General features: G+C 44.0%; 1 protein-coding gene across 1 annotated transcript; it reads left to right on the plus strand.

The window, feature by feature from the left end:
* The first annotated feature begins 8,657 nt into the window (after positions 1 to 8,657).
* On the plus strand, positions 8,658 to 12,111 carry LOC133910074 (indole-3-pyruvate monooxygenase YUCCA6-like). The gene is given in 5 exon segments (XM_062352595.1): positions 8,658 to 9,737; positions 10,743 to 10,991; positions 11,123 to 11,245; positions 11,539 to 11,724; positions 11,726 to 12,111. Coding segments are annotated over 5 exon segments (1,557 nt in total). The 5' UTR covers positions 8,658 to 8,969; the 3' UTR covers positions 11,957 to 12,111.
* The last annotated feature ends 202 nt before the right edge of the window (positions 12,112 to 12,313 follow it).

A 12,313-nucleotide genomic window follows, 5' to 3' on the forward strand; every position in this document is an offset into this window, starting at 1 on the left:
TTCGTACTCAATTGCTTTATAGGTTTTGTAGGTGAGGAGGAAGCCGTGTTTGGCTACTTTACGCCTGCCGAGGGTGGTGGCCAGCATGAGTAATGCATCCTACTCAGTTGGCGTGCTTTTGTGATGGAGCCTAAGGGCATATGGCTCCATCCTCCTTTTATCGTTTATAGCTTTAGCTTTCGCTGCGTAGTTTTTTTTTTTGTTGGTTAGGAGTTGAGTAGGTTTTACTCTCCTCCTAGCTCTTTTTTGCTGTAAATTATAATAACTGGGTAGTTCTTAAGAACTTGTAATAATGTTAATTACTTGCTCTTTCTTAAGATGTGTTGTGATGCTATATGTTGTAAAGGCATGTGTTCTGATCTTGTGCATAAAACACATGTCGGGACTACCGGGATGATATTTCAGTTAATCATCGAGTTTGTGATTATGAATAATAATCCTCCTGGTGATTAGTTATAATATTATTTGGACGGTTCCTCCACAGCGTGGTATCAGAGTCTGGTTTATTTAAGTAGCCTAAACAATGTTTTAAGAGTGTTTAGTAAAGTGTGTCAACTTCACTAAGCAACCCACTAAAGTTTCTTTTGTGCCTCTTCATGTTAATATGTATGAACTTGCTATGTTTATGCCTCTAAGTGTAAAGCGTTGTTATGAGCGACGATCGTGTTAGTATTTCCGCATCATGACATATTTATGATTGTATTGCATCGACGTCGAAGGTAAGGAACACCTCCTGATGGCGGTGAATATTGGGGGCTCAACTGGTGCGAGTTAGGGGCCTAGTGTGTTCTGTACGGTGATGATACAGAGAGTGAATACGTTAGCAATAATGTATGAGCATCCACCATATGATGGTAGATATGATCATATACTCATGTGGTATTTACATGAGATGTCCCATAAGGTGATAGTATGAGAAGTGAATACGTTGGCAACAACGTATGGGTTGTCGCTTGTGCGGTATGATGCACAAACACCCTTCACGCTTCTTATTCACTCTCATGCGAAGGGTGATGATTAGCAATTGAGATATATATATATATATATATATATATATATATATATATATATATATATATATATATATGCAAATGCCTATGATCTTGATGTGTTGCTGAGAGACACGCTCGAGAAAGAAACGGTAGATCGGAATCGAGCATGCATTCATTTTCCCTCATTACTCATGTGCGTGCACCCTTCCATATATGCGGCGTTGCGGGTATAAGCAAATGCTAGCCGATGAATGCTTTTAGGCTATGTCGGAATTTGACTTCTCCCTCTTTATCTTATCGGTACAACAGGATTAGAACCTGTTGAGATCTTCCCGAGGGTTTGAATGAGAACAGCTCTTCGCCGCCTCCACCACCGAGTATGGCGGATGTGCTCATGCAGATAGAGCAAAACCGTCAAGCGCAGATGACTCTTCTTGAGGCTCTCGTGCGCAACACGGTCCCTCATGGAGGAGGTGGAGCCGGGCGCTGAGATGACTTCACGGACTTCCTTAGGACTCAACTGCCCACCTTCATGCAGGCTGAGAATCCTCTAGATGCCCACTACTGACTCCAGACTATCGATCAGAAGCTTGCTTTGCTTCGATGTGAGGACCACGAAAAGGCACTCTTCGCTGCCCATGAACTTTAGGGTGTGGCATGCGCGTGGTGGTCATACTTCTTGGCCATGCACTCCGCCAATCACCAGGTGTCTTGGGTGGAGTTCCGCCAGGCATTCCGTAATTTTCACATCCCTATGGGCCTCATGGAGATAAAAAGGCAGGAGTTTATGGACCTCAAGCAAGGGAGCAGAACGGTGATGGAGTATGTATAGGTTTTCAACCACCTTGCACAGTATGCTCAAAATGAGGTCAATACTGACGAGCGTAAGCAATACTGCTTTGTGAACACCTCAACTCTAAGATGCAAGACTAGCTATCGGCGCACGAGTTCACTGATTTCAACAAGTTTGTGACACCTCGCTTACGGTGGGGTTCAAGTTAAAGAACCACCAAGAAGAGAAGAAGCGCAAGAGGGTTTCGCCGCCTTCCAAGGGCAGGAGCTCTCAATGCGCCCGCACGGAGAGTCAACCTCCACCATCTCACATTTTGGCCTCGACTGCTCCATGACCGATGTGGATGGTGCGGTGTTCGTCATTCTCCACCCCCTCAAGGATAGCCTACGAGACCCACAGTTTCGCAGAGGAGTGTCACCGGTGGCCCCGGCGGCCTGTGCTACAACTTTGGCTGTGTCGGCCACTATGCACATGATTTTCCGTACCTGAAGCTGGGAGTCACGGTGACTGCTCCAAGGCCACCACCCGCTCAATCCACTCCTCAAGCATCCCAGGCTACACACATCCCCAAGCGTGGCCGAGCGCGCCACACCTCCACTGAAGGAGTTCACGAGGGTGACAACGTACTGATGGGTACATTAAGTATGAGTTTTACTTCCGTCATCACTCCTGCAGTTGTTCTTTTTTATTCCGGTGCTTTTCACTATTTCATAGCAACGAGTTATACATGACAGCAAATGCTAAAAGTTAGTGCCACCCCTACACTTTATCTCATAGATACACCCGGAGCTAAGATTCTTATTAATCAGTGTGTGTCCAGAGCTTCAATTTTTATTAATGACACATTCTTTGGTGCAAATTTGTTAGTGATGGACTCCAAAGGGATAAACATCATATTGGGAATGAATTGGATCACCAAGAACAAGATAGTCATAGATTGTCCTCAGCGGACTATCACCCTTAATGGTTTATTTGACACCTGAGCTCATTTGAAGCTTGAAGACATCGATCCTTGTCTTTATGCCCTCAAGGTCGTCCCCTCCACGAATCTCATGAATATCCCAGTGGTGTATGAATTTCCTAACGTCTTTCCAGATGAGTTGCCTGGGATGCCACTCGACCGAGCGGTGGAATTCTCCATTGATCTTTTGCTTGGAACGGCCCCAATTTCGAAGAGGTCTTACATGATTCCACCAAATGAATTGGTAGAACTGAAGAAGTAGTTGAAGGAGTTGCTAGAGAAGGGGTTTATTCGTCTGAGCTCCTCACCTTGGGGATGCTCGGCACTCTTTGTGAAGAAGAAGGATGGTACCCTAAGGATGTGTATTGATTACCGCCCGCTAAATGAGGTCACTGTTAAGAATAAGTATCCGCTTCCCAGGATCGACATTCTGTTCGATCAGTTGACCGACGCCCGAGTTTTTTCAAAGATTGACTTGAGACTGGGCTATCATCAAATCAAGGTCCGACCGGAGGATATTCCAAAGGTTGCTTTCTCGACTCGTTATGGTCTTTATGAGCATACCGTCATGTCCTTTGGCTTGACGAATGCCCCGACGTTCTTCATGTACTTGATGAACACTATATCTATGGAGGAACTTGATAAGTTTGTCATGATTTTCGTCGACGACATTCTTATATACTCCAATATTGAGGAAGAGCATGAAGATCACCTCCATATTATTCTTGACCGTCTTCGAGATCACCAACTATATGCCAAGTTCAGCAAGTGCAAATTCTGGCTTAAGGAGGTCACTTTTCTAGGACATGTATTGTCTGAAAATAGTGTCGCAGTTGACCCGAGCAAGGTGCAAGATGTGCTAAATTGGGTGCAACTCAAGAATGTCACCTACATCCGGAGTTTTCTCGGATTTGTGGGTTATTACCGTCGGTTCATCGAAAACTTCTCCAAGATCACTAAGCCCATGACTAAGTTGTTGAAGCAGGGAAGTGTATTCAAGTTGTCAAGTGATGTGAGTTAACTTTCTAGACCTTGAAGACACTGCTCACGACCGCTCCTGTTCTTGATCAGCCTGATGTGGGCAAAGGTTTCGACGTCTATTACGATGCTTCCCGCATAGGCCTCAGATGTGTCCTCATGCAAGAGGACAGAGTTGTTCCTTATGCCTCACAACAATTGAAGTGCCATGAAGAGAACTATACAACTCATGGCTTAGAGCTTGCGACGGTTGTGTACGCTATGAAAATTTGACGTCATTATCTGCTGGGGAATCTGTGTCATATCTATACAGATCAAAAAAGCCTCAAGTATATCTTTACTCAGGCAGATTTGAATATGAGGCAACGAAGATGGCTCGAAGATGGCCCGATGGTGGTCTTTATGTTTCCATTGATGAAGATTGATGTGATTCTTTCCCATTTGCGAAGAATTCTTTCCCAGTTCGTCGTTGTTACCTTCTCCCATGGATTTTCGAATCTCGGGACGAGATTCTTCTTAGGGGGGGGGGGGGTTGTCAAGTCCCAAAATTGATAAGCCGTAATTAAGCATCTCTTAACCATTATCTCATGTCTTATCACCTGTGTTGTTACATAATTGTCCAATAAATTTAGTTCGAATGTGTTTCAAACACCCTAGAGATGGTTTAGAGCTCCTTAGAAAAGCTCTATATCCTTTGGAGAAGAAAGGGACGGGAAAGCGGGAATATTTAGAAAGATTCAGCACAAAACCCTTCTCGCGGTCTTACCAGGATCACCCATGGTTTGACCACAAGGTGGCAGCCACGTGGGCTTGCCACGTATGCTTGCTGCGGTCTGATCGACACCCTATGCGGTCTGACCACCAGGACACAGAGGCTCGACTTAAGGTGGTCGATTGCCTCTCTCACTCTCTCATTTGCTCTCTCTCTCTCTCTCTCTCTCTCTCTCTCTCTCTCTCTCTCTCTCTCTCTCCACCCAACGCTAGAAGGAAGAGGGATTTCTTTGTCATCACGTTCGAGGGCCGGAGATTGGAGGAAGGGATTCTCACGAGCTCCTGAAGGACTTCCCCAAGCGTCTCCCCCTCTTCTCCCTTACCGGAGACCCGCCGTTCACCTCAAGCTCTACTACCACCCCGGGAGCTGATCCGCGATTCCCGAAGCAAACCCATTCGCTAGAAAGCTTCAATGCATTAAGGTGAGGATTCCCCTACCGTTTTTATGTTGTTTCCAAGCTCGATTCAACCCTTTCGTGTCATTTAGGCCCAAAACTCAACCTAGCCTAGGTTCAATCCATGGGGTATTTTGAGTTTAGCTCGGTGAAGGTAGTCCAAGTCACTTTAGAAACACTCCACTAGTCCCATAGAGCATTTAGGTACCCTCTGTGGTCGAGAGTCTCGCTGGAGCTCTCGCCGGCAACCCCACAAGGGTGCTGCTAGGAAGGCCTGATGATCTGACAGCCGCTAGGGCCGATCTGATTGCTAGTGGGGACCGAAACGTCCGAAGTGAGGGCTCTATACAGGGGCTAGACCACCGCTAGGGCCGATCTAACCATTGGTGGGTGGTCTGACCGCCGGATCAATGTCGGTTCGACCGCCAGCTCCCAAAACTTTCTACTGGCCACCAGTCTGATCGTCACCCCAAGGCTGGTCTGACTGCCAGCCACTGAAGGCTTGTTGCACTTTAAGTTGGCTTATCCGAGGTTTCACGCTTTGAAGCTCTAGTCCCTTAGCGGTCTTTTACGAATGTTTTTGAGTCTCGGTGCTCCACTATTACTTGAGCATGCATTTTATGCATCCTTTTTGCATTGTTTATTTATTTATGCATTTCACCCATGTTTCTTTTAGAGAGCGACGATTCGACAGTTCAGACGAGCGAGGGTGACATCGAGGCACCACATTTCTGTTAATTTTGTGCAGGTAGCATCAGACAGCCGGCAGAGCGGCAAGGTAAGCATCTAAGCATATTGAACCCTTGTGTTGAATTGAATAAAGTCAAAATTTGATAAATTATGCATATGTATGTTTGCATGAGTAGCAAGTAGATGTCAGAAAAAAATGGGTAGGACCTATGTTGTATTGAATATCCTCTACCTTGAATTGTTGATTATCCTCATCCTTGTCATCTCAATAATATTGTTGATGTCTAGCCTAATAGTTGTTCGACATGCTTAGCAATGCATAGGTCCTTGGTAGAAGTCGAGCGATAGTGATGTCATTGTTCACGAGCTTAGAGCTTACTTAATGTTTCACACTATTGAATTTGTTGTTGAGATGGTTAAGATGTGAGAATGAGACGAGATGTGGGCGGTGTTAGGGGTATCATCTGCCTTAGAGGAGGTTCCTAGGGTAGTTCGGGGAGGAAGTCTGGATCCTGTAGATCGCCTTGCATTGGTCAAGCACCGATCGTTGGCCGCCCTTGGCTTTAGCACTTACCGTACTCACCACATGCTGATCTAATGGTAAGGTAAGCCGAATATCTCTGTAGCTGTGATCATTTGGGCCTGAACATCAACGATGTAAGTGGGCGGTCTTGTAGAGGTATCTAGTTTGCTCCAGGAGTAGTTCTAGATACCTCCGTACCGAGCGATGCATGTATCAAATGGTTGGGGCTTATTGGGAAAAGTTTTCACGAGTACCTGTTATGTGGACCTGTGTGGTAATGCAAGCCGAATGGTCCTCGTGTTATGTGGGTAAAGGAGTATCCCATACAGGGTGTAAAAATAGTTTGAACTGCCGTGCTCTCAGTCATGAGCATGTCTTCTGTCTATGCGCACCATCGTAGAGTCATGAGTTGTGGTTTGTGGTTAGATATGTTGGTCATAGGGAAGATGTTTAGTGTTACAATACATGTTCATGATGATTCCAATTATATTTATATGGAGTTGGTCATTGCAGGATATAATGGTATTGTTGTTAGTTAAGTTTAGGTCTTCACACATATGTCTAGGTTGCTTAAGCATATTAATGTACTGAACCTTGTGGTATTTTTCTTGCTAACAGCTCAATGCATAATCCTTGTAGTCGAGCTATTTATATATGATCTATATGGATTAAGTTTTGCGAGGACCTTTGTACTCAGTTGCTCTACTGGTTTTGCAGGTGATGAGGAAGCGGTGTTTGGCTACTTTACGCATGCCGAGGGTGATGGTGGGCATGGGTAGTGCATCCAACTCAGTTGGTGTACTTTTGTGATGGAGTCTAATGGTATATGGCTCTATCCTTCTTTCGTCGTTTATAGCTTTTGCTTCCGCTACGTAGTTTTTTGTTGGTTAGGAGTTGAGCAGTTTTTGATCTCCTCCTAACTCTCTTTTACTGTAAATTGTAATAACTTAGTATTATTTAAGAACTTGTAATATAATGTTAATTACTTACTCTTTATTAAGCTGAATTGTGATGGTATATGTTGTAAAGGTATGTGTTCCGATCTTAGAATAAAACACATATCGAGACTAATAGGATGATATTATGATGAATAATTGAGATTGTAATTATAAATAATAACCCTTCTAATAATTAATTAGAATATTATTTATACCGTACCCACAATACACTACTACAAAAACTATTTTTCGAGACACTTAGGGTAACTTTCTACAGGCAGTTTATTTGAAAAACCGCCTGAACAATTGGCGAGGGCCTCCTGCGGTTACGGGCCGTCTGTGGAAATATATTTTCACAGGCGGTTTACATAAGGAACCGCCTGTGATAATAGACATTTTCACAGGCGGTTCCTTATGTGAACCGCCTCTGGAAATGATCATCCATTAAAAAAATTACAACTTTTGTATATGAAGTCGGATGAGGAAAAAATCTATATAAAAATTGTAGCTCTCGATGAGATCTACAACTTTGTGATTGACATTTTTTTTATTTGAAGTCATTTAGATATCCAAATAATTGTTTGAAATTTCAAATGATTATTTGTGCATCTAAATGACTTCAAATGAAAAACTTTTCAACTACAAAGTTGTAGATCTCGTCGAATGCTACAATTTTTATATAAACTTTATCCTCATCTAATTTCATATGAAAAAATTATGAATTTTTGAAAATAAATTGTCCCTCGTTTTCACTGTAGAAATGACCTTAAGGAACCGCTGTAGAAATGAGTGACAGCTTATCTTAAAAATTCATAACTTTTTCATATGAAGTCGGATGAGGATAAAGTTTATATTAAAATTGTAGCCCTCGACGAGAACTACAACTTTGTAGTTGAAAAGTTTTTTCATTTAAAGTCATTTAGATGCTCAAATAATCGTTTGAAGTTTCGGATTGCAGATATCAAAAGAATTAATATGCTCATATGTTCAGTAGTCGTTCTCTAGTGTGATGGTGGGGAGGGTTCGCGCGACCCGACAGGTTTCGAGTTCGAGTGCCAAAAACCGCGTAGCGCGCGTATTTCGCGCGAAAAAAACGCGTGACTTGCGACGTCGCGACCGCGTGGGGTTCCTGGTCGGTCCAATTTTTTTTCTTTTTTTGGGTTCAAAAAATATCAATTAAGGGACCGATTATCGCAGGCGGTCCGCTTAAGGAACCGCCTGTGGAAACCTATTTTCACAGGCGATTCCTTAAGTGAACTGCCTGTGATAATAGATTTCCACAGGCGGTCACTTTTATATCTGTGAAAATCATTTATTTTTATAGACATTTTATCATAGATGGGTATACTTAAACGTCTATAAAAATGAGTTATCATACGTCTCTAAAAAATAATTTTTTATAGTGATATCTCCCCACACTTCCGCCGAGTGGCTAAGTGATCATCAGTGACCCACCCTTTTTTTATTTTGGGATTTTGCGATGAGCGTACTTGGTCTCAATTAAATTAAGAGGCTACTTACATAGGGCATAGGGCATAGGGCATAGGGCATATAACTATCTAAGCTAGGGCATGCATCAAAAGGTACCATACAGCGTAGAACTATAGAAGATGGCCACCTTCAGAAGTTCCTCTCTGCTTCACATCTTTTCCCTCCTCTCTTCTAACTTAAACAACAAAGAGCAGTCCCACTAGATTGCTCCAGCCACCAAACCCTCCAAAACAACCAGGATTCCTATATATCATTCACATCTCCACCATGTCTTCCTGAGATACACCATATCTCTTCTTGCATCCTTCTCTCTCATGCATGCCTTCATGCACAGCGAAGTCGGCTTGTTGTTTGTATCACCGTGAAGTTTAAAGCCAGCACAGCCATATACTGCTAGCTAAATCAAGTAAACTCCATCGAAGCCTTCCTACGTCTGCATGGATCCTTGGAGTGAAATTGAGGGCAAGAGAGCCCATGATCCTATCTTCCAACGTTTCAGCCAAAATCAAAACCATCGCCAACCTGTTGAGAACTGCTGCGAGGAAAAGAGCGTGGATGCTGTCGTTGCTCGCTCCGAGCGATGTACATGTATCTGGGTCTCAGGGCCAATTATCGTGGGTGCAGGACCATCAGGTCTTGCCGTCGCAGCATGTCTCAAGGAGAAGGGGGTCGGCAGCCTTATTCTTGAGCGCTCCAACTGCATAGCTTCCCTCTGGCAGCTCAAGACGTATGACCGTCTCAGCCTTCATCTTCCCCGGCAATTCTGTGAGCTTCCCCTCATGCCTTTCCCTGCCGACTACCCTATCTATCCCTCAAAGCAGCAGTTTGTAGCTTATCTGGAGAGCTATGCTGCAAGGTTCGGCATCTGTCCCACGTACAACCGCACAGTGGTACATGCAGAGTATGATGAGCAGCTTCTGTTATGGCGCGTGAGCACGCGAACTTCTGACTCAATGGGAGAAGAGGTGGAGTATGTGTCTCGGTGGCTTGTTGTTGCGACTGGTGAGAACGCTGAGGCTGTGCAGCCAGACATTGATGGCCTACAAGAGTTCCAGGGAACAGTTATGCACACCAGCGCATACAAAAGCGGCAGCACATTCACGGGGAGGCGTGTTCTCGTCGTCGGGTGTGGCAACTCCGGCATGGAGGTGTGCCTAGACCTCTGCAACCACAATGCGGAGCCCCATATTGTAGTAAGAGATGCTGTACGTGACTTTCCACTACTCTCTATTGGTTTTCTCTGTCACTGTTATTAAGCATTCTCAACTTGACTGTAAACTAGGTTCTACAACTTATTTGTGTTTCCTATATAAAGCGATAGAACCGTAATGATAGGAGGAGGTTCCCCCTGATTGCTATTCTTTGTTGTTTTAGTCTTGGTTTAGCCTGTAGCAGATATCAGCGACTTGAACATGCTTTTCTCTACTTCATGAACTTAAGGAACTCCTAGTTTCTAACAAAAAAAAAACCATTAGTTTGCACCAAAAGCAAGATCTTTCGAGACCAGTTTGGTTCTTTCAGTCTCAGAACTCCTAGCATTAACTCATTAAGTTATGCTAGTCCGGGGTAGCTCGTAGCTGTCACGACATTCTTGAAACTGAAGGCTTCTGTGGCTGCTGTACAACTTTGAGTTAGTTCTTTCTCGGGATTCATTCCCACGCGTGTACTTGCAGCTATTCTAACCATCTGTGTGTCCTTCACGTCCATGTCTTTTGGTACTTTGATTTACTCTCTGCTAATAGTTTTCTTGCCCCAAGGGGAGTGCAAAGAGCTTTCTCGTCTATACTTCATGTAAACTATGATTTTGCAAGCATTAGCCATGGGTCCCCATCACTACCACGAGAGCATAGCATAAGTCTGTCACTTTAAAAGAAACATTAAAAAAATGGCTTGAGAACATACCGTTCACGAGTAGGTGCGTTCCTTTCACACAGCTCTTTCATCTTTGAAAGAGCTTAGTGTGATTAAAAAAATGCGCAAGCTGTGTTTGCATACTATACTATGTTGGAGATAAGGGAATAAGTTTGGTCCAGGGACTGCGTTTCAAAAAATAAAAGTTTGGTCTTGGGACATGTTGCTTCTTGTAGCACGCAGAAAGTAGAGTTTGAAAAACAGAAATTTATACTGGTTAATTGTATGGTCCAATCATTAGTCCAAATGACGCATTGCTTTTTCTGACCGCTGGCTAAGATTTTGTTCATCATTGGCAGGTGCACATCTTGCCCAGGGAGATGCTGGGTCAGTCCACCTTTGGGCTGTCAATGTGGCTGCTCAAGTGGCTCCCAGTACACGTGGTGGACCGTATTCTACTGCTCATAGCACGGGCCATGCTTGGGGATACTGCTCAACTCGGGTTAAAGCGTCCTAGCTTTGGTCCTCTCGAGCTTAAATCACTCTCAGGGAAGACCCCAGTTCTTGACGTTGGCACATTTGCAAAGATTAAGTCTGGTAATATCAAGGTTAGTTTGACGTCATCGAAGTACAAAGCAATGCAAATTTGATTGTTTGATTGGAATCACTCGATCAATCGCTGCCTTGATTTAGTCCTGACTCCTGACGTTTATTTTTCCTCATTGATTGAATTGTGAAGGTACAATCTGCCATAAGACGGATATCAGGAAGAGAGGTAGAATTTGTGGATGGTCGGTCGGAGGAGTTTGATGCTATTGTGCTTGCAACTGGCTACAAGAGCAATGTTCCCTTCTGGTTGAAGGTACTTTCAACTGTTTTACAGCAACATTTCAGCAGTTTGTTATGTAGCATGTCACTTTGGAGTGCCGCTGTTTTCCACTGAAACTTAAGAGCCAAATCCGACCATGTAATGAAAATGCTGTAATTACTCTCAAAATGATAAGCTGACAAGAAAAAAAAAGTCATGACTCATGATGCCTTTGTAAGATTAACTGTAGCTGTCATTTGTCAATTTATGTAGCAGGAAATATGTTGGTAAGCTACTGTGCTTATGCATCCTGATATCTAAATCGTGTTTTGCTTCGAAATGGGCAGGACCGGGAGTTATTTTCCGAAAAAGATGGCTTGCCAAGAAAAGCATTTCCAAACGGGTGGAAGGGTGAGAATGGCATTTACTCGGTCGGATTCACCCGGCGTGGACTGATGGGGACATCAGTCGATGCCAGAAGGATCGCTCACGACATCGAGCAGCAGTGGAAGGCCGAAGGGATGCATCTGGATGGGTGTTCCTCTAGCTCTCGTCGGTGTTGTTTGCCATGATGACGGGAGGTGTGTCATCGCTCATAAGCTTGTGAATACTAGCAGTGGTAGGTTTGGTGAGAGTGATACGATATTTGCCGACTTCAGGGGTGCCCTTGAAGTTCCAAAGGTTGTAATTCTGCTGCTCTGTTGCTTGCTTTTCAGTGCTTGTATAGGGTATGTACTGTCAATTTTTGTGTTGTTTGGTTATTGATGACTAACCATCCTATAGGCAGCCCTGCATGGTCCCCACGTTCAACAATCGGACTCAGTTTGGCCTCGACTGATAATGAACTTGGTTTTGCTTTTATGATGTGGGCGCGCGTATGTTTATCTCACGCACGGTTTCGTGGAACTCGCCAAGCAACTGATGCTTTGATTTGTTGCGGTGGTCACCTACTATGTTATACGATGGTGCTTTGCTCCATCAAGTTACTTTCGGCATGTAACTTTTGGATGCTTTAGAGGTCCTTCCTGTACCATGCCCTACATTGCTGTAGACCTGAATAAAAGGACAAGGCCAGCTACCTACTGGGTATCCGTTTTGCTTTTGGTGGCCATGCACCAATAT

This window comes from Phragmites australis, chromosome 2 (genome assembly GCF_958298935.1).
Source record: "Phragmites australis chromosome 2, lpPhrAust1.1, whole genome shotgun sequence".
Taxonomy (NCBI): Eukaryota; Viridiplantae; Streptophyta; class Magnoliopsida; order Poales; family Poaceae; genus Phragmites; species Phragmites australis.